Source organism: Thermobia domestica, chromosome 16, assembly GCF_964235325.1.
Source record: "Thermobia domestica chromosome 16, izTheDome1.hap1.1, whole genome shotgun sequence".
In the NCBI taxonomy this organism is placed as follows: Eukaryota; Metazoa; Arthropoda; class Insecta; order Zygentoma; family Lepismatidae; genus Thermobia; species Thermobia domestica.
In genome coordinates, this window is record NC_137469.1 from 68,583,789 (window position 1) to 68,608,357 (window position 24,569).

At 35.7% G+C, this 24,569-nt stretch overlaps 1 protein-coding gene across 1 annotated transcript in view; it reads right to left on the bottom strand.

Moving 5' to 3' along the window:
* The window catches only part of LOC145673136 (pikachurin-like), a 322,467-nt gene that overhangs the window by 110,517 nt on the left and 187,381 nt on the right, over positions 1-24,569 (bottom strand). Inside the window, exon 4 of the mRNA XM_081742544.1 lies at positions 9,069-9,258. Within this exon, the coding sequence (XP_081598670.1) occupies positions 9,069-9,258 (190 nt within the window). The remainder of the gene's footprint in view (positions 1-9,068; positions 9,259-24,569) is intronic.

Below are 24,569 nucleotides of genomic sequence, written 5' to 3' on the forward strand. Positions count from 1 at the left end.
TTTATCATTCATACACTGATGTTTGAGCTATAGAATGTCACTTGTTTGACCTTCCTATCTCTTCTCGTTCCAGAGTAGTGGCATACAGTGGTGACGTCCGGTTGAAACAGCGGGCTGCCATTGACTTTCTGACTGCGGAAGGTTGTGCGCCCAGTCATGGATACACCATTACGACCCGGAAACGAAGCGTCAGTCGATGGAGTACTTCCACACGTTCTCTCCTCCGCCAAAAAAAAAGTTATCCCTCAAAGTGTTCTTGACATTGTGTCTTATCCTGCCTATAGTCCGGATCTTGCGTCCTGCGATTTTTGGCTCTTCCCCAAACTTAAGGATCGCCTTAAGAGCCAAGGCTACAACTATGACGTGGAGCTGGAAGCAGCAGTACGGCAATGGTGTCGTTGGCAGCCACCACAATTCTTCGCCCACTGCATGAAAAACCTTGTTTCGCGTTGGTGCAAGTATGTTGCTCGTAATAGGGGCGGGGGCTATGTTGCAAAATAATGCCACCATTTGTAGCTGACATTACAAGCTTTCCACTGATAGCTACAGTGAAACCTCTACTAACGGACACCTCTATAAAGCGGACACCTCCCATAACGGACATATTTTGTAATCCCCAAACACTGTAATAGGAAAATGCACATTCGAAAACCTCTCTAAAGCGGACACTCTCTAGTACGGACACGGACAGTCTTTCCTGTCTTTTATAGGTATTATTTACCTCCGTATTACGGACACTTTCTCTAGAAATAAGTTGAAAAGTACAGTAAAAAATAAAACATTTTTTGTGATTCATACGTGTGTCAGCAAGGAAGCACATGAGAGTGTGACAACATTTTGCCCCCTCAACTGTCTGCTCAAGAGGAAAGGTGTCCGTTTAACAACATCCTCATGTTCTTTGCTTGCATTCTACTCTCACCCAACTTGTTTTAGATACAAAAGTGATTGACAGTTGCCCACCGTTTGGGAAGTTGGGGTTAAAGTCATTTTACTGTCCGCTGGAATCTCTAACTAAGCAAAAGACAAGTTTGGTATTTTTTGCCCGCGGGTACGCATATTGTCTCAAAAGTCATTACTGGACTGTAATTAACTCACAAATTAAAGCAATACGCCGAAAACGTGTAAAGAGCAGAGAACTATAACATCTTATTTCCATGTTGTGCCTCGAACATAGAGTATTGAATGGCGCAAGATAATACAAGTACAGCAACATTTTGGTAATATTTGTAAATACATGATTCATGCAAAAATATTTTTCTAATTGCACAATACCTTCTACTAATTTACGTAAGAAGATATTGAAACCTCTCTAAGGCGGACACCTCTCAATCCGGTCCGGACCTTGGCGGACAATTTTTGATTCCCCACGGCTGTCCGCTTTAGAGAGGTTTCACTGTATATCGGTACTATCTGTCAAACACAATAAAAGTATCAGCTTGGAGGCATTGCTTTCTGAATCATCGTCGTATTTCATGTTAACCATGAAAATGAAATGTTAAATATTGTTCTTCGAGATATCATTAAACACATTCTGACAGTGTGCTAATGTGGAGTATGTGTTTGGAATTTACACAGTTTACGTATTAAGTGGAGATGGATGACCAAAATATTCGGATATTAAAGTATCCGGTATCCATTTTCAAAGAAAATGGAGAATATGGATAAGGAATAATATCCGGAAAACAAATATATCCGAATATCAAGTATTGTGCATTATCTGTATGTTTTAGATATTCAGATATTATCTATTATCCAAATGTTATTTATTATTCGTTACAGATATTATCCATTATTCGGACATCGCGGTTCGTCATCTGCATACATGTTATTCGAATATTACCTGTCATTCGGATATTGCGAATCCAGATGAATTTCTATCCGATACCCGAATAAAAATATCTGGATATGGTCGTCGTTAGTATTAAAGAATATATAGCATACTGTTAATTTACAGTACGATAGTTCTCCGAAAACTTGGAATAAATTATGCAGAATTTAGAGATGTTACCAATAAAACGAGGTAAAGTTCGTTAAATTATGTTGTCACCAATGTTGTCATCAGATGTGTTGGCGAGTCAAGCAGGTGCGGCTGCTCTCTTAAGCTGCATAGTTACCCAACCACCTATTTTTTTAACCTGAAAGAATGTCTTTGAATTTTTGAGTAAAAATAAAACTTTGCTTTCTTCGTGATTGCCATAAATTGGCCCCATCTCCATAAATAGGACTTTCTCATCAAAGTCACTTTAAACTTTCTTCTTATATTGAGGTCCTGAACACGTATCCGAAGTTTGTCAGTTGTTTTATTGAGTGCAGCCACCTATGAACAACTACCTTAATTGCTTTAAATTGGCCTTATCACCATAATCACGCATTTCCGACCAAAGTTTCAGATAAACATTTTCCTTATATTGACGGCCTGAACATTGAGTGATGTTTGCCGGTTATTTTATTAAGTGTAGGCACCCTACGACCAATTGCAGTTAAGTACTTCAAATTGGCCATATCTCTGTAATCAGGCCAATTGGACCAAACTCGCAAAAAAAGCTTTTTTTCTTGTATTGAGGTCCTAAAAACGCTTGCAAAGTTTCTTTGTTTATTTATAGAATATTCTGTATACCATGACGTAATTAGAATTTTGTTTTGGGAGGGCTATGCACAGCACGGGGAAGCAGGGAGCGGCAATTGCCCATGTGAGTTTGAAAATTTTACATATATATATATATATATATATATATATATATATATATATATATATTAATTTATGCATAAATTGAAGTTTTAATAGCAAGAATTGCAACAAAAATTTAGCAGTGAATCTAACCTTTTATTCTATGCATAGAAGAAAAAGAAAGCATCCTTTTGGCCTACCTAATTTCCAGGTCTACTTATTCTCTCCTCTTGATTTTATTTAATTCAATTACCTAATCCTATTACCTTTCTTTATAACTAAACGATGTAAATATTCTTTTGCTAAAATAATTAAAGTCCCGTTATGTTGATATCCGTGCAATTGGTGTGGAACACCAGTTTCGCTTATCAGCTCCTCTTACAAGTGTTACTGACGATGACCGACTTGAATTCCAACGGTCGAAAGTATGATAGGAGAAACGAAAGAAAGTAACAACTAAGAAAAAGAAACGGAAACAGAAGAATAGAATGGACGAAAGAAAAAGAAACAAAAAAAAAAAAAAAAAGAACAGTTCTTACGTGAAATTAAATTTAACAAATATAGTATTATTTCTAAACCAAGAGCATAAGAAAATGGAAAATCAATAAAATTCTTTGAAATGATAAAAAGGATTATTGTTGCACGTGGAATGTGAAAAACTAACAATTTTATTTCGGGAGTGGCTTCAGCAGGATAGCCCCCTAAATACGCCACTGCCTACAGCAAATAAGAAAAATGAATGTCACCACAAAATATGAAATCTAGTATTTGGTCTAGGAATTAATTCGTGCGGGTGGACAAGAGATGGCGCAACGAACGGAGCGTCCCACAGTTCCGTGTATCCACACATGTGTTGCAAACCCCTGTCATCGCGTATCGTTCGTAGTATAGGGCAGTGGATTAAAGTGTCAACAACACCAGTTTGTAGTTAAGTGAACATGGCGCAATTTGTGCCTGATAAAGTGTTTTTGCGGGGTGTCCTGCTGCATTACTTTAACATGCAGAAAAGTGCGACTGAAAGTCATCGTATTTTGGTGGAAGTGTATGGTGACCATGCTCTAGCTGAGCGAACGTGTCAGAAGTGGTTTGCACGGTTTAGAAGTGGTGATTTCGGCTTGGCAGACCAAGAGCGAGCTGGACAGCCAAAAAAATTTCAAGACGAAGAATTGACAGCATTGCTCGAGCAGGATTCGTGTCAAACGCAGGAACAACTTGCAGCAGCATTAGGCGTTGATCAAACAACAGTCTCCAAAAGCTTGAAAGCCATGGGAATGATTCAAAAGATGTCACATTGGGTTCCACATGAATTGAAAGACAGAGACGTTGAAAGACGAAAAAACATTTGCGAATTGCTGCTTCAACGACAGAGCAGAAAGGGGTTTCTGCATCGAATTATTACGGGTGATGAGAAGTGGATCCATTACGAGAACCCTAAACGAAAAAAGGCCTGGGTGAAACCAAGTGAACCAGGTCCATCACAACCAAAACGAGATATTCACTGTGCAAAGGTTATGCTGTGCATATGGTGGGATATGAAAGGTGTGGTGTACTATGAGCTGCTGCAACCGGGTGAAACTATGAATGGAGAACGTTATCGACGACAATTAATGCGTTTGAAGCAAGCTCTGGCCAGAACACGACCAGAATGGGAGAACAGACATGATAAACTTATTATTCAACATGATAACGCTCGCCCACATGTCGCAAAGCCGGTCAAAACCTATTTAGAAAATGTCGGATGGGAAGTTTTACCCCACCCGCCGTATTCACCAGACGTTGCTCCTTCGGACTACTACTTGTTCGATTGCATGAACAACGATTTGATTGGACAGCGGTTTACTTCTTCAGAAGATATCGAAACATGGGTCTCTGACTGGATCGCTTCCAAGGATGAGGACTTCTTTCGCCACGGAATCCGTACATTGCCTGACAGATGGGCGAAAGTGGTGGCTAGCGATGGACAATATTTTTCTTAAGGTATTTATGTATTTTGTGTTTGTACTACAGCTTCAATGTGTGCGTACCAACCGCACGAATTAATTCCTAGACCAAATATTACATCATTCTTCCTAATTAATTGACAGTTTCGTAACACGGAGAAATTAAATTACTCGTGTATAAGTCATATATATATATATATATATATATATATATATATATATATATATATATATATATTCCTGGTAGTTCCTAATTGGTCCTCAAATTCAACAAGGCGTAATTTTACTAAGAAAGACCAATATGTAAGGAAGGGCAATTGTAATAGAGAAAGAGGAAGAGACGTATTTTTTTTCACCTGTAATGAAATATAGCATTTCAACAATTTCTTCCTCCGAAGCCAAAATCTAGTTAAGCAATAAATTATTATCCACAATATTACTCAGGTTACATTCTCCCAACCACTTGTTAATTAAATCAGTTTTTTTTTTCTCTCTTGCTAAATTAATAAAAATGAAAAAATTGGCATTACAAAATGCAAGGTATACGTTTCGGTTACCTGATGTTGCAATAACCAGAACGATACTTAATTTGATTTTTTTTCCCTAGATTATTATTATATTAATATGGTCAGATATATAGAATTTCCTGTTTTTCCTAAATAATGAATGTATGTTTCTAATTATGTGGTTTAATGAAACGATAATAAATTGATGATTAAATTTAGTCATAAAATGAATTCAGTAGCGTAAAATTGAGTTAAAGGCAAAGAATTTGGCTTTCTAATACAATGGGACTTCGATAACTCGAAGGTGAAGGGAATAGAGAAAAATTTGAGTTATCAAGTTTTTCAAGCAATCAAGGTTCGAGTTATCACGGTGGCCACAACAAAAATTCGAGATAACGAGGCTTCGCGTTCCTAATTAAAAGCGACTATATAGCATCTATAACTCGAAGTTTTATTCATTCAACTTCTATAACTCGAAATTTTATTCATTCAACCTCTATAAGTCGATGTTTTGTCCATTCAACGTCTATAACTCGAAGTTTTATTCATTCAACTTCTATAGCTCGAAGTTTTATTCATTCTACCTCTATAACTCGAAGTTTTATTCGTTCAACATCTATAACTCGAAGTTTTATTTATTCAAAATCTATAACTCGAAGTTTTATTCATTCAACTTCTATAACTCGAAATTTTATTCATTCAACATCTATAACTAGAAGTTTTATTCATTCAACTTCTATAACTCGAAGTTTTATTCACTCAACTTCTATAACTCGAAGTTTTATTCATTCAACATCTATAACTCGAAGTTTTATTCATTCAACTTCTATAACTCGAAGTTCTGTTCACTCAACCTCTATAACTCGAAGTTTTATTCATTCAACATCTATAACTCGAAGTTTTATTCATTCAACTTCTATAGCTCGAAGTTTTATTTACTCAACTTCTATAACTCGAAGTTTTATTCATTCAACCTCTATAACTCGAAGTTTTGTTCATTCAACCTCTATAACTCGAAGTTTTATTCATTCAACCTCTATAACTCGAAGCTTTATTCATTCAACATCTATAACTCGAAGTTCTGTTCATTCAACCTCTATAACTCGAAGTTTTATTCATTCAACTTCTATATCTCGAAGTTTTATTCATTCAACCTCTATAGCTCGAAGTTTTATTCATTCAACATCTATAACTCGAAGTTTTATTCATTCAACCTCTATAACTCGAAGTTATAAAAGTTCCTTAAATTAAATAAGAAGAATAGTAAAAATAAAATATTAGACATGAGTAAAACTCATTTACAGTACACATTACAACAATGGGAAGACTAGCAACAATGACACGTAAAAGCATAGAGGTATAGCTTGGAGTTATCGAGGTCATATCAAGAGAAGTTCAACTTAAAGAGGCAAACTTTCACTCGCAGAGGTTCGAAAATACGAAAATTCGAGTTATTGTGTTTTTAAACATGATTATGAAATCCTTCAAATTCGCATTATAGAGGTTATAATTTTTAAACATTCTACTTACAGAGGTTACTTTAACATTGAGTGTTATGGAGAGTTCAAGAGAACGTGAAGAAAATTCCATTTATAAAGGAATTCGAGTTCTTTTGGTCCAAATTTAATTTTCAACAGATAAATAAGTGGAACTATATATTTCCTTAAAAGTTTATTTGTTCTATGAATATTTATACGCGAAGACCGCATGACTACGAAATGGTTTACTTAAGAAATATGTATTTTAGAGGAATGAAGCATTGTAAGGACATTTCATGGATACCTTGCGAATTAGTGTAACTTCTGTATAGATATTTTATTAAAGATAGAAGTTTTGGAGCATTGGAACATTACAACGACATTTCTCCGGTACTTTACGAATAATCTTGCCTATAACACGTGGCAGATTTTTCTGTGACAAAATACGAAACGAGACAGAACTCTTTCTACGTAAACAAATGTATTTCTCGAGAAGAGAACATACCTATACTAGTCTTTTCGAGCCGCAAAACTAGCCTCGAGAGTAACACTATTTACAATGCTTATGCTGTAAGTGAAGATATTTATCTAGTGACTGGCCCGTATCCAGGGGGTCTAGGAGGAACCGGTCCCCCCTAAATTTTTACTGCTCCCACTAAAATTTCACGGTAGGCTTGCAAATGAACTAAAATATGGTGATGAACTATAATATAATTGGATCGGTCCCCCTAACTTCTACCTGGCCCCCCTACATTTTTGGGCTGGCTACGGGCCTGTCTCTTGATATCTTCAGAGTATTGGAATGTTATAAGGAAATTTTGTGCTGCCGGACGTCCATGATTGTTTTTCACTAACTTTTTAGATCAAAGGTTTTGCTATAGATATTTATGGAGTATTAGAACATTAAAAGAACATATATATGAGCATTCTGTGAATGTTGGTGTTATGCGAGTACAGGGTGATTATAAGTGATTCATCAGGTTTGAAAGAGCTGTATTTAAAAAAAAAATTACAACACATCGAATAATGAATGACACATGAAAATATACAGTAAGTGCCCAAGTTTTGGACGTACTGTGTTATAAGTGTTCGATGTGGCTTCCTTTCGTTACATGAGGCACATCTCTGCTTTAGTCTAGTTCGTCCTACATGTGCTCTAGCGTATCCCTGCTGAAGGTCGTAAATGCAGTTGTAATGCGATCCCGAAACACATCCAAAGTTGTTGGTCCTGGAGGCAATGCCTGTACCTTTTATATGAATGCTAATCAAGGAAAAAAATTACGAACGTTCAGATCGGGAGGTCTAGGAGGCTATGGGAAAAGCGCTAAGTCATCTTCGGCACATGGCGCAATCTAATGTCATTTTGAAAACCAAGCTTGTGCTGCCATCTGTCATCACAAGTCAAGATTACGAATATTAAAAGTTAAACTTTCAAGTGTGTTCGTTTGTTTCATCATTAGCACAAACGTTTGTACTAATAGTTTTCCTTTTTCTTTTTCTTTTCTTTCTTCTTACTTTTCTTTACATATTTTACTTTAAAACCCGACGAATCTTTATAAACAATCCATTACGATCATTTCAACTGGCTGATGACTGACGAGGGAACGCGCTTTTACAGTGTGAGAAAAGTAGAAAGGAATATTGAATAAAACAAGTGGTGGCAGTGTATGTGCTCCTTAATGGACAAATGGTTTGTGTTCCAGCCTTCCACAAGAAGATTCTAGGTCGATTCTTGTTAAGAGTCCTATGTGGCTCAGATCTCGCGTTAAGTTGTAGGTCCATATCCCATATTCCATAACATCTATTTACTCGTTATATCTATTTATCGAGTACAACAGAGGTAATTGAAAGCTAGCTAATGCGAGCCTCATTGAAGATAGCTAGCCGGAGTTCGATCGAGTGTGAGTTAGAGTTAGTATGAGTCTTATTGAAGCGCAAGCGCAAACCCTATTCAAAATAGTGAGTGAGCCTGAATGAGAAAACATTGAAAAATAGCCATCTTCAGATTTTCCATCTAAGTGATCATAATTTATACATAAAAAAACAGCAGCAAATCAATTCTTTTTCTCTCTCTCTCTCTGTTTTGGTCTGTCTCGCTATCTCTATAGTAAGTGTAATGAATATGTCATGTATAATAAACAATTTTCGAACTTGGGATACATTCTTGTTTCTTTGAATGTATTTATGGTCTTGTTAGCGTTTTCGAAACAAAATCATCATATTATTAGACCAATTGCCTACCAACCATCGTACAAATGAAATGTCTATAGGGTTCAGACTGAAGATGGAAATATATATATATATATATGTAGATAGAAGTTTAGTAGAGGGGAGAGAGAGAGTGAGAGAGAGAGAGACAGTATGCATGTGCGCATAAATTGCTACAAAGTTAGGGAATGACCACGACCAGTGCGTGCGAGTTCTCGAAATTCCTGAAATAGCTCAACAAACCAGAAACATTAATAGCTCAACTTACCCACATCGAACCCTTTAACAGCGCTCCCTTGCGGCGACAAGTTAAATCCGTAGACAACATCGTTTATTTCCAAATGACGGATGCAGCCATGCAAACCTTCATCTGTGGGCAGCTTTTCAGCCAAACCAGTCGTGTTTCCTGGCCCTCCGACAAACACAGGCTCTCGGAACGTGATTCGAGAAAACAATCCCTGCAAAAATATAAAAGTATAGAGGAAAATAAATAAATAAAACAATACCTAAATACACATATACATAAACAAACATAATGTTTGTGGTTTTAAGGATTTTTTTTTTTTAAATCTGCAGTCAAGCTCATGTCAATGGCACAAAAGGAATATTTAACAACAATTCGTTAAATGGATCAGTAACTTTCTGATTATGAGAGTTTTATCTGTAACAAAACAAACCTCAAACATTTATGAACAATGTTCTGTATGTTTGAAGCAGTCACAACCTACGTATGTACAGCATTGTATTGTCATGATGACAAGTGCACAGTGTGTATCTTTTGCTTGAATGATCGGTAAAAATACTTTTTTTAAACAAAAAAAAAAAAAAAAAAAAAAAAAAACACGGTTTTCTCTAAACAATGGTTTAACCGTGTCCTCAACTCTTGCGACCTTAATATCACTCGTTTTCTGACGTCATATAATAATCAAATTTTGGTCATTGTCATAAGTCGTGTGGCAATACAATATTCCATTCTTATTTTTAGACATATTTCTATATATTTATATATTTTTAAAATTAAATCTCTTGCTTGATTTTAAAGATAGATTTCACCCTTTTGGTACGTACTATCTATTTTATATTGGATTACATATTTTAAAAATTGAAATTTTTCAGTTGAACATCCACTATCATGTCTGATAGGCTAAGGGAGATGGATGATTAAGGCAAGTGAATGATGATGGAAGAATTAGTGGGATGAGAATGTGGAAGGAAACGGGAATACCACGAGAAAACCACGGACACGATGTTGTCCACTACAAGCCTACTTTGTCAGAGATCGAACCAGGGTCCCCACACACCAGAGATAAGCACTGAGCAACAGTGCCCCCTTTACTTATTCGAGTACAGCTCGTTGGTTTCCTCATACTGAATTTATACTCAACAGAAATATACCTAGAGCTCCCTCAGCGGTTGGCGTACACGCCTTTGGCGCGGGAGACCCGACTTCGATCCCCGGCAGAAGTTCATGTGGTTCGGATTCCACGTTAAGTTGCAGGTCCCCGTCTCATATAGCCTCGCTGCTGAAAAAGACGCTAAACTCTAAATCAAATCAAATATACCTAATGTCCATTGATTCTTTTATTCAACTAAGAATCTCCATGTAATATGGAGTAGTTTATCTTTAGCGAGTGATTATACAATTAAATCTAATATATTATTTACTTAAATCGAGAGAATTTTCAGTTAAAAGAGTAGTATTTTCAGGCGCGAGACAAATAAAACTTACTTTTATTTACACAGAATAACGCAATCGGTAATTACTATTGGGAGTATGTGTACAATTTCTATCATTTTTTTTTTTTTTTTGCAAGCTAGAACTATTAAACAGTATACAACTAGGTTTACTCTTGACTAAAGCGGGATTATCTAGTACACAGGGGTTTATATTCACACGTTCGAACAAACGTTCGGATTTTCACGATTTTTCGTAACACATTTGAAAATAAAATATTCTTTTTCTAAACTAAATTGCTTTTTTTTAAAAAAAAATAAAACTAATCGTACTACAAAATTTTAAAAAAATTAATATAAAAAAAACATGCTTTCAGTTTCAGATAATTTTAACAAACAAAATAAAGAAACCGTACTAAAAAGTAAAAAGACTTCTGTTTTCTAAACATTTTTTAAAAATCTATTTTTTCATGACAGAAGAAAAGCATGGAAAACGCTATCATACACAATCACTTGATTTTCTTCAGAATTGAAGAATTTATAAATTCATTATATGATATATAAGAGTGCTTTACCCATGTTTTTCGTTTTAGTCATGCGTAAATAAACTGTTTTAAAAAAGTAATTTACTTTTTAAAAAAATAATTTGTTTTTAAAGAAGTATTTTTTTAGATTTCAGAATTGTTTGTTTCCTTTTCTTTGTTAACTTTTCAAAAACGGAACCATGTTTTTAATTTTCTAAAAAAAATATTTTTTTATTTGTAAATACAGTAGGACATCGATAACTCGAAGCTCAAGGAATAGATAAAAATTCAAGTTATCAAGTTTTTCGAATAATCAAAGTTAAGGTTATCAAGGTAGCCACAACAAAAAATGGAGATACCGAGGCTCCGCGTTCCTAATGAAAAGCGACTATATAGCATCTATAACTCGAAGCTTTATTCATTCAACCTCTATAGCTCGAAGTTTTATTCATTCAATCTCTATAACTCGAAGTTTTATTCATTCAACCTCTATAACTCGAAGTTTTATTCACTCAACATCTATAACTTGAAGTTTTATTAATTCAACATCTATAGCTCAATTTTATTCATTCAACATTTATAACTCGAAGTTTTATTCATTAAACATCTATAACTCAAAGTTTTATTCATTCAACTTCGATAACTCGAAGTTTTATTCATTCAGCATCTATAATTCGAAGTTTTATTCATTCAACCTCTATAACTCGAAGTTTTATTCGCTCAACTTCTATAACTCGAAGTTTTATTCATTCAACCTTTATAACTCGAAGTTTTATCCATTCAAAATCTTTAACTCAAAGTTGTATTCATTCAACTTCTATAACTCGAAGTTTTATTCATTCAGCATCTATAATTCGAAGTTTTATTCATTCAACCTCTATAACTCGAAGTTTTATTTGCTCAACTTCTATAACTCGAAGTTGTATTCATTCAACCTCTATAACTCGAAGTTTTATTTACTCAACTTCTATAACTCGAAGTTTTACTCATTCAACCTTTATAACTCGAAGTTGTGAGAATTCCTTAGATTAGATAAGATGACTAGTAAAAATAAAATACTAGACATGAGTAAAGCACAATTAAAGTAAACATTAACCACAATGTTAGGACTCGCTACAATGACAATTACGTAATAGCATAGAGATATAGCTTCGAGTTATCGAAGTCGCATCAGAGGAAACTTCGACTCGTAGAGTTTCGCAGATACCGTATGAAAGTTCGAGTTACTAAGGTTTTTTTTTTTTTTTTAATATGACCCTGAAACCCTTAAAATTAAACTTATCAAGGTTGTAATTTTTAAATATTCAACTTACAGAGGTTAACATTGAGAGTTCAAAGAAATATAAAAAAAATCGAGTTATCAAGGTCCAACTGTAATAATAATCATCAACGGCACCGATTTGTCTGTAAATTTGGGGGGAAGGAGATTCAGATGCAGAAGGCATATATGAGGATTTGAAGACAAATTGCATTCAAATTATGCCAAATATTGTATATTCATAAATAGAATGTGGGGGCCCACATGAGTGTTGGGGGGCCCGAGTCCCCCAGGATCGGCGCCCTTGACAATCATCATTGTTGGTCGGTATCCTGCTACCGCTGCATATCATTTGCCGTAAATTTAGAAGCTTCCCATTCATTACAGTTTTTAGCTAACTGTTCCACTTTGTTATAAAAATTTCAGTATCGGCTCTTAAGGGATCTCACATCTTTAAAGAATAAATTTTGTCTCTACCAAGTAAGGGAAGAAAGTTTACCTGATGTACTTATTCTTGTATACAACTTTCTGAAGTTTTCTCCCCTTAACTTGTAGCAATAAAATTTAAGTTTAGTTTATCGATGAGACTTTCCTTAATACCCGCCACTGTCCTTTTTTTATACTATTTACTGAAGTATGTTTTTTCCTTCCCTTACTTTCCTTTCATCATATCTTTTATCATGTCCATTCCCTAAGTTCATCTCTCTTTCTTTAATTTTAATTAAATGAAAAATTAATTAATTTTATTCTCAATTTTTTTTAACGTTTTAAGTCTTCATCCCGGCGAAATTAAATTACCGCTAATTTTACATTAATTATATGATATCTTCAAATAGATAAAAGATAATCGAAATGTGGAACAAGAGCGCCCTAGACAATATCATTTTATATGAGAAACCGTTATCACGACTCACTTATCTGCTTTCGATTTCGAGCCATTTTGAATATCGGCATTTATTTTCGCGTTTCTAAACAACTGAAAACATAAAGCCACTAGGTGACTTGTGATAACGGTATCTCACGCAAAATAATATTGTCTAGGGAGCTCTTGTTCCACATTTCAATTATCTTTTATCTATTTGAAGATATCACGTAATTACTGTAAAATTAGCGGTATTTTAATTTCGCCGAGATGAAGACTCTTAACTTGATAAACATATTATTTCTTATAAGTTTCGTCATTTTGGATAGAAATAACATATCGAAAGTACACGAAAATATTTTATTTTATAATGATTTTCCAAATAATATCTCATCCTTTTTCTTTGTTAGTCGAAATGCTTGAAGTCAGGCATTTTCTCTACACTGCGAATGGATGATTTTTTTTTTTTTGTCTCGCGAAGTTAGTCTCTCAAAACAATAAGATACGTATCTTGACATTTTTCTAATTTTCAATCATTGCTGAGACAGCATGGACGCCCAAAGGGAAGGGGAAGCCTCCTGGCTTACGAAAGCGTATACGTAATACAGCAAACCACGTATATTATATACCAGACGTAATATAGCAAGCAGGGAGACGCCAATCTAGAAAATTTTCTTCGGGCACTCATGTGAGACCGTGTAGGTAATTGCAGACTTTAGGTATAATCTGTATCTATGTAAGAATGAGTTTTTCAAACCAATCTTATTCATTATAAGAAATCGCCTCTCAAGTTAGATGGCAAGGTTTTAAAAACATAAAGGATTAAGGATTAGGATTAAGAACAGTGAAGGATTTCAGAAAATTTACTCGGGGGGGGGGGATTTTCAATACCACGGGCAGTGAAAGTTGTACTGCGAAAAATTCCCGTAACCCATTTTGGGCACAATTGAAGATATGCTTCTGAGTGGGGATTCCTCGGAGCCGCCCATGAAGTAATCATTGATTACGAATATAAACAAATAAAAGGTTATCCCCAAAGCTATCAAAGTGCTCAAGAATTTAGTTAATATGATTACATTACATCGTCGTTCTTGATTACTATATAAAATAATGAAGAAAAAAATTTGAAATCTATAGTTTGACGTCACACGTTTAAGAACTATAGGCTACAAAGAATGGAAGCATGCAAATTAAATAACGAAAGAATTCATGGAATAAAAACCATGCAACAAAAACACTCACAGACAACTATAGTGTTGAAAAGTAGTAGTTCGAAAAGCAAAATGAAATGAAAGTTTTAGTTTTATGTCCTACATTTGTGTCCTTTAAGCTAAAGGTGAGGATGATTAATAAAGGTTAATGATGACGAAAAGTTGGTGGAATGAGAAAGTGGGAGGAAACGGGAGAACTCTGAGAGAATCAGTGGACACAATATTTTCCACCATAAATTTGTTTGGGCTGGTATCGAACTACGGATCCCTTGCACCAGAGGTAAGCGCTCTACCACTGAGCCACAGTATCCCATTAGTTGCAGTTTAACTGTTTTTTTTCAGCACCGAGGTTATAAAATTCGTACTCTTACAATTTAATGTGGGATCTGAACTACATGAGCTTAGTGTCGAAATCGAACCCCATGATCTTTGTGATAATCGCACCAGAGCCTCCATGCCGAAGGCTCATATACTAACCATATAATCATGGTGAAGCTCTCGACCAGAATTTCGCTGCCTGGGATTGAACCAAAGAACTTCGCTCTTAAGGCGAGTGCTCAGCAATCAATTCTTCGTATCCTGTGGTCCTTAGTTTTGAAATGAATTTTGTAATTTAACGTCCGAAGATTATGTTCTTTACAGTGAGAAAAATCCGTTTTCCGGACAGCGGTATATTGTACAAATATACGGAATCCTCTTGCTTGCTAGATGTTACATCATGCCGTTGCAGGATGTCTGATATCTAACAGTCTTCCTTATATTACATACATATGTGATGTTACCATCGTCAGCTCTATGTTATATACGTCCATTTGTAAGTGAGATCCTGACCGCCAATATTGTTTCATACGGAAAGTACGTACAGATGGAACACTTATAAAGAAAGTATTATAAAACACGCATTTTTAGTTGTACGTCTGCTGTACGTTAAGTCCACAAACTACAGGATTTACAAACGTAACATACGATTTTACGTACGCCACATACATTTTTTCTCAGTGGAGGCTGATATGCAAGTGAATGGCTATGAAATAACTGTGCAATGAGTATGTGAAAGGAAAAACGGGAGAATCTTGAGAAACCACCACGGAGACCATGTTGTGCACCATAAATTCATGTAGCCTGAGATCGAACCAAGTATCCCTCACACCAGAGGTGAGCGCTCTACTACTGAGCCAGCTTACCAAGTAATACTTAGTGTTGTTCAGAATTGTTGTTATATAATATTTAACTCCTTTCTCTCTCCCTATTACGCACACATACACAGTATATACACACCAAGGTTTCCCTTTTCCACGCAACGCAACCCAAATTTAATTTTGGTCATAAACACTCTGTTCCTGCGGTAGTCCCTCTATTGTGATTGAATTTACCCGTGGTCTCTTGATAAAGTGACTTCCCCACGTTTATTCCTTACATTTTACATCAGGTTTACTGGCTTTTAGGGACAATTTCCATTCCGGAAAACCACTGTGTGGCATGGGGGCGAGCGCAGTACACAACAGAAGCACGACTAATTAACAAATTGTAATCAGATTTTTTTTTGTTTTGTTTTGTTTTGTTTATATCTGTAGTTGAAGACGGACAGGTATGATGTGTGTTTTTGTTAACTTTGAACCCTCTCAGCTAAATTATTATTAACTATATGTTGCAATACACAACAACCTATATGCATTGATAGAACAACAAACTATATTAGACTTCTATACTATACGAATCAAGTATTATTACTTGATACAAGAGATTCCCAACAGGCGTGTCGTACAGCCCTATAAGAAACGTCTCAAAATCACAGAATTTATAATTAAATTTTAAGCCTACAAGAGACTTGTAAGTTTAGATTGTGTAAAACACATATATTTTTAACATGAAGCCATTAATACGTTAAAATAAATTTTGAGGCCCTTGAGACAGATATCAATAATACAATATTTTATTTTAGTGTGTCTGGATGTCGTGGAAGTTCGATGAAGTTTGTTGTTAGTTAAAAAACAATAAAGAGGGGTAATCACTGACTTAAAGTGACAGATACTACATTGAAATAAAATCTGTGTTAATTCAATACAATTGTTCTGTGTTACCCTACTTGTGTTGAATTTTAACACATGTCTGGTGCCACTTGAACTCCATCGTATTTTGGAGTAAATTGTTAAAATGGGTGTGGATAAATCAACTTCCGGACAGAGTCTTCATTGTTTGAAGTATACCCAAGAAAAAGTGTAAGAAGATCGAAAACTGATGGTAGCATTTGTGTTAATGAGATTTTGTCAGAAAATTCATACAAGATTAACATTCATTAGCAAAACTATTCAGGCCCGAAACCAGCCACAGTTTGGGGGGCATGAATAAGTTAGGGGGGGCCAAGTCATCAAAAGTTCTCTTACAAATATCTAAATTGTGTTTTTGTGCTGAGGTCTGGAGGGGCCACGAAAAGTTTAGGGGGGCAGGGCCCCCTCTAGTTGCGGGCCTGAAACTATTTACGAGAAAGATTAAGGAAAATATAATACGTTTGAGTTAGTTGGTGTCAAATATACTGCGTAAAATTCTACTCGCAGCTAGAAGTAATAACTAATACAGTTTGTCAGTGTCAGTTATGAAGATATTTATATATGTGCATGGCAAATATTACAGTATAACTGTATGTATCTGATACACAAAGTTTTGAGGCGGCTGTGACATTTTTGCTAAGTCGTTGTTCTTTGCAAATGATAGATTTGGCTGATGAATAATAGTTTTTAATGTTAGTACATTAAGGCCTTGCATTCACCATGCTAACTAGGGTATTGGCTGACGAATAATACAGATATCAATGTTAGTATAGTATTTGGTCTAGGAATTAATTCGTGCGGGTGGACAAGAGATGGCGCAACGAACGGAGCGTCCCACAGTTCCGTGTATCCACACATGTGTTGCAAACCCCTGTCATCGCGTATCGTTCGTAGTATAGGGCAGTGGATTAAAGCGTCAACAACACCAGTTTGTAGTTAAGTGAACATGGCGCAATTTGTGCCTGATAAAGTGTTTTTGCGGGGTGTCCTGCTGCATTACTTTAACATGCAGAAAAATGCGACTGAAAGTCATCGTATTTTGGTGGAAGTGTATGGTGACCATGCTCTAGTTGAGCGAACGTGTCAGAAGTGGTTTGCACGGTTTAGAAGTGGTGATTTCGGCTTGGCAGACCAAGAGCGAGCTGGACAGCCCAAAAAATTTCAAGACGAAGAATTGACAGCATTGCTCGAGCAGGATTCGTGTCAAACGCAGGAACAACTTGCAGCAGCATTAGGCGTTGATCAAACAACAGTCTCCAAACGCTTGAAAGCCATGGGAATGATTCAAAAGATGTCACATTGGGTTCCACATGAATTGAAAGACAGAGACGCTGAAAGACGAGAAACCATTTGCGAATTGCTGCTTCAACGACAGAGCAGAAAGGGGTTTCTGCATCGAATTATTACGGGTGATGAGAAGTGGATCCATTACGAGAACCCTAAACGAAAAAAGGCCTGGGTGAAACCAGGTGAACCAGGTCCATCACAACCAAAACGAGATATTCACTGTGCAAAGGTTATGCTGTGCATATGGTGGGATATGAAAGGTGTGGTGTACTATGAGCTGCTGCAACCGGGTGAAACTATGAATGGAGAACGTTATCGACGACAATTAATGCGTTTGAAGCAAGCTCTGGCCAGAACACGACCAGAATGGGAGAACAGACATGATAAACTTATTGTTCAACATGATAACGCTCGCCCACATGTCGCAAAACCGGTCAAAAAATATTTAGAAAATGTCGGATGGGAAGTTTTACCCCACCCGCCGTATTCACCAGACGTTGCTCCTTCGGACTACTACTTGTTCGATTGCACGAACAACGATTTGTTTGGACAGCGGTTTACTTCTTCAGAAGATATCGAAACATGGGTCTGTGACTGGATCGCTTCCAAGGATGAGGACTTCTTTCGCCACGGAATCCGTACATTGCCTGACAGATGGGCGAAAGTGGTGGCTAGCGATGGACAATATTTTTCTTAAGGTATTTATGTATTTTGTGTTTGTACTACAGCTTCAATGTGTGCGTACCAACCGCACGAATTAATTCCTGGACCAAATACCTTAACGAACCGCGTTCACCATGCTAACTGGGTATTGACTAACGAATAATACAGCTATTAATATTGATATGTTTTGGCCTTGCGTTCAACATGCTTGAATAAAATTATATACAAAGAATAGGTAAGGTTAGAGTATATGGGTATCATGCTGTCAATAACACTGGAGGGTGCAAAATAATAATATTAATAGTAATACCCATTCTTTTTGCTGTATGTATAGAGTAAAACCACCCTTAAAGAACCATTAAAAGTTTTCGTTTTGTCATCCAAGTGCCACCTCGGAAGACTTTCGTGCTGTATTAGTATTGTCCTTTTCTTTTCATCCTACAATCTTTTTATTTACAAACCATTAATATTAATGAGACTTTATGAAGACCACATATGTGCGTAACTTTATTCATGAATTCATTGTATTTTCCACACGTGAGATGTAATATATAAACCTAGTTATTTATTTGAAATGACGAGATAAATACTTTAATGAATTACTGTATTTTCATTTAAATTCCAATAACGTGTCAACCCGGCCATCTGTTAATTGAAATAATTCTCATAATGTTTAGTTCCAAATCAATCACACGCTTTGATATTAAAAGAGGTAATAATGTGAGGAAAAAAACCCGCACAGACATTAAAAAAACTCGATAATTTAATTTTTACATTGTATGCAATATCCGTGGACAATTAGCGACAACAACAACAACAAAACAACAAAAAATAAATATGAGACAGGAAGATGTAATAAAATGCATATAATTAAATTACGTTTTGTTTTCACAATATTTAACTAGCTGAACATATATTCATAGTTTGTTGGTATTAATTGTATTTATTACTTTATTATTATTATTATTATTATTATTATTATTATTATTATTATTATTAATAATAATAATAATAATAACAATAATGGAAATATTTATTATGCTGAATTACAGTATTAGGACTACCCAAGGGCGCCGATCCTGGGGGACCGGGGGCCCGGGACCCCCAAAGCTCATGTGGGCCCCTATTGTATTTATGAATATACAATATTTGGCATAATTTGAATGCAATTCGGCTTAAAATCCTCATATATATACCTTTTGCATCTGAATGGGCTCCCCCAAATTTACAGAGAAATCGGTGCCCTTGGGCCTACCTCACTATTACATTTCCGCATTTCACGTTTTCCCTTCTTTTACTTTTTTTAAAAAAAATTCATCAGTTTTTTCTATATTCGCCATAGATACATTAACATCTTCGTTTCTTTTCCTGCTATTTATACTACGTCTTGAATGTTGATATCCAGCGTAAAAACCAGATGGCGTCACTGAGACAATACAACAAATTATTACAACGAAATCAACCATGGTTTCCTACTTCGCACTTAGGTAATGCGTGGTGGCTCTCGTGATCTATGCGCTACCTATTGGATTTAACTACATTTAAAACTAAACCAACTACTGGTGTGACAGCCCTTTGTAGGCTTGAGCCGCTCCAACGCTATTTGTTAGCGAGCGACAAAACACGTGGTCAGCGCGCTGCGTCGCCTTATCTGTAACAGGCATATCAGGAAGTTTCTAGACCTAGTGCCCGTCACGTCTTTTATTCACGTGACTCCCCAGTTTGCCTCACAACACTGAGTGGACGCCGAAAATTGGGAAGCCACTGGCCGGAAATCGAACCGAGGAGCACGCGGATGCGAGCGCAAGATCTAACCATTAGACTATAGAGCCCCATTTCACTACATTTGGTGCACGAAAAACTAAAGAACTTTCGAATTCTATAAAGCTTTATTCTTTGGTCAATGGCTGAATATCTTACGAAATACCAATACGATAATGATAACCGTTTCATGCTGAACTATTGTATGAAGAGTAGGTAAGTTTGTAACAGAACAAAATACAGACTTAATTATACTATGTAACCAATATTGTGTGCTGTCCTATTCAACACTTTTGCATACAGAAGTAGTGATGTAAAATACCTGAGTACTTACGTATTTCAGCCGAGTAATTAAGTTTCAATTATTAATATTTAGATTTCCTCCTTGCTAATTTGTACATTCTTACAGGAAATAATTACGAACTATCTCACAGGAGCACTAATTACGAACTAACAGTCATTCTTTTTCCAGTAATTGTAGATAGATCTGTATGTATATTAAGTAACGCAGTATTGACTTCCTAGCTATTTATATCCTCTACCACTCGTTTCCCCAGTAACTCTACATTTCCGCTATTTCTCCTAGACGAAAGGAACTGGACATTCTACCGCAATGAATTCTTGACTAAGTGCACTTCTTATGGCGTCCAATTACCCACTCGTTAGAATACCAACAAGGGACCAAGCCAACCTTCGGGTTTCACATACACATACAGTTTGGCATACATATGCGTATTGATATATAGTTTACTAAAAAGTAAGTTCTAAGCATTTCAGTTTGTTTCGGAGAATAAAAATATATTTTCATTATGTTCGTCTATTAACATACAGAATATAATTGTTCTTAAGACGTTACAAATCTAGCAAACGATGCCAATGAATTATTTGCTTTTATTTATAATTGTAGTTGCAAAATACGAAACCAAATACTTTTTAGTCGTTTGATCAAGATAGACCCACTTGTTCTAACAGGAAAGTATTCGATGATTTTTTAAAGTCAGACTGTCAATGAGAGATGACCAACTAGCTCTTTTCTCTCAACAACAGAAACCAAATCAAACAAGAATGAGATTCAAATAATACGCTAAGCTGCTGAACTTGTTAGGTTACACACTAGATGGTAATCTAATCTCTAATGCCTTTACATTTGTGAAACACCAAAGACATTTGTGATAAATGTATACGAAGAGTAGAAACAAAGTAAATAATTTTGCAGGAATCTATCTTTCTATTACTTCTTTGCATAATCACATAACGATAGCTACCGCTCGAGAAATATTTACCACTAAAACTTACAGTAAAAATTCCTATAAAATTATTTGCTATGTGTTTTAGTATTAAATATCAGTCGTGCCATGATTTAAAAAATATGTAGAAAAGGTATGAAAAAATGTAGAAAATTCAAACTACTTTTTTCCTGCAAAATACTCAGTGTTTGGGTAGGTAAATTGACAATGGGTAAATACCTAAGTATATACCTAGTTTTTATTTACCGCCCACTGGATATTTACCCGGCCTACATCACTATCCTGCAACATATGTAGGATATGACGATACATTTTGGAGCTGTTTCACATTTTTTGCAATTTACACTTTCCCCAGGAGTTGCAATAATAAATAGGAATGGAGTTTCCGAAGAAATAAAAAAAGTAGCTTCGTAGTAAAATTTTAATTTCTCTATTGTTTCAGGTGAGGAGTTTATAGGGTGCTAACCCGGTGGAAGTGATGGACATTTGTGACATGGAGAAGAAAGGTCTTGTTTCACCAAGCCAATGCGCGTGTTCACACGTCCCTTGCATCCATGGCAGAAATTAATTCCTGTAGAACTGTTGTTTCACCCGCACTATTTTTCTGATCTTTCCCCTCGTACTTTCACTTGTTTAGAAACCCGAAAAAGAGCTGGAGGATCAGCCTATTTCTTCGGATGCAGAAGTGAAAAGCGCTGCACTTGGACATTTTGCAGGGTTCGAGGAATCATTTTTTTAAGTGGTATAGAAGCGTTACCGAAGGGGTGGCGTAAATGTGTCTCGGTAGAGGAAGATTACGTGGAAAAATAAAACATAACTTAGCCAAATATGTTCTAATTTTGTAGGTCATGCTACGAACTTTCCAATCCACCCTCGTATTTTAGTTTTTAGCCAGTTGAGTAACTTTAAAAAAAAAGTAAAAATGAAATGAAATCTTTGAGTTTAACGTCTCATGATTATGCCTGTTGCACTAAAGAAAAGCATGATTAAAGCAAGTGAATGATGATGTAAGAATTGGTGAAATGCGAAAGAAAAGGAAACGGGAGTACTCCGAGAAAACCCACGAGCACTATGTTGTCCACCACAAACTTATTTGGCCGGCTATCAAAACAAGGAACCCACGCACTAGATGTTTGAGTAATTTTAAGTAAAAAGACAGTTCATAAGATGCTGTGCTACTTTGCCCTTGGATGGGCTAGGGTATAAAAATTATATAAAAGGGTATACAAGTTAGGGTATAAAATTTGTAAGGTTTCGAATTAACTGGGAGATGAGGGAGACTTTCTTCCTCTTGTTAAGTATTTTACGCAGATCAACAAAGAATAATTTCTTCCTTGCCAGGGAAATATTTTTTGCATTTCATATATATATATATATATATATATATATATATATATATATATATATCACTGTTCATACATACATACAGAAAAAGTTTTACCCGTCGTAAAGAGAAGCCCAGTTCAAATGTATGTGCAACACGTGCATTTGTACGGGTCAGCAAGAAACTGGAATAAAGTATTCAAAGTAAAATAGCCTATATATGAAATTTATATTAGTAAAAAAAAAGTAAATACGCATTTCTTAGGTGCTATTGCATAGGCAGTAGTTTACTTAGGGACAAGTTTGGATGTGTATTTTTCGGAGGAACTTATTGTTTGCTTGACTCGTCTCTTAAATATTTTGTAATCTCGTCTCGTCTAGGTTCGATTCTCGTCTCGTTCTGTAAATTTTTGTACAAAATTTATACTTAGCTCTTTTCTTTATTTCATCTAGAAGTTATTACACGTCACGGAAAGCCCAAGAAGAGTTTCTTATAACAACGTATAAACCACATTTATTATTTGAGTATTTTGTATATAATGACATATCTTTAAGCATTCATAAATGCTCTTCATGAAGTTGGTAAAGTGTTCGTACAATTACTTTATCAATTTACAGCTTTTATTTATGAATCATGGTGATTGGAACGAAGCGGTCGGTGTCAAATTTAGAAGTAGAAGATGAGAAAATAGAACAGGTGACTAGTTTTCGATATCTGGGTAGTATTATTAGTAATGATATGCGGTGTGAAGGTGAAATAAAAGTAAGAATAGGAATGGCAAAAGAAGCCTTTAGGAGAAAGAAAATACTATTTTCTGGAATCTTGAATAAAGATTTAATTTAATTTTGAGTTTAACGTCCCGTTCAGCAGCGAGGCTATGTAAGACGGGACCTACTGATTAACGTGGAAATCCGAACCACATGAGCTCCCACCGGGAATCGAACCCGGGTTACACACGTCAAAGGCGCGTACGCTAGCCGCTTAGCCATGTTGAAAAAAAGACTCATCAAGTGCTTCGTGTGGAGTATTGTCCTGTACACTGCAGAAACATAGAAATTACGTAAAAATTATGAAAAACGACTGGAAGCTTTGAAAATGTGAGTATAGAGAAGAATGGTGAGAATTAGATGGGTCGAGCGGAAAACGAATGAGAAGATCTTAGAAATTATGGGGGAGAAAGGAACAATTTTAGATATTATTAAGGAAAGGGAGAGAAACTGGTTGGGACATTGGCTAAGAAGAAACTGTACTACAGGGTATGATGGCAGGGAAGAGAGGGAGGCGCGAAGTAGACTACAATTAATCGACGATATCAAAAGAGAAAAATCGTATGTGAAACAGAAGAAGTTAGCGGAAGACTGTGTGGAGCATGGAAGCTTCTCAGTTGCGGTAAGTGACCTGCCAATAATGGCAGAACAGCTATGATGATGATGATGATGATGTAACACTAAAACAGTGTCTGAGATATAAGACTTGGATGAACTAGTTTTGCTCGTGAGACTTGAGAAATTTCTCGACTCGAAAACGGGACGAGGCTTTTCATGGTTCTCGTCTCATTTGAAATTTGAAAATGTACTTCTCGTCTCGTGGGCAGCACTACTCATCTTTAAAAACAAAAAAAAAAAAAAAAAAAAAAAAAACTACCAAAATGTACATCGAGTTCTTTATCAGTGATTCTCAGAAACAAGTATCTCAGAGACTCAGAGTTCACCTAGTTCCACAAAGTTCCCGTAGTTGCTATAAATGCGAAAATTTGAAGAAAGAATAAAGACGGATGTTTTGAATTGTAAATTAAAATATACGAACATAAATTTGACACACACTAGAAACAAACTTCCTGCAAAAAAGGCTAATATTTGCTTGTTGGAATGAATGAAAATACAAGCAAAGAACAGACAACATATATATAT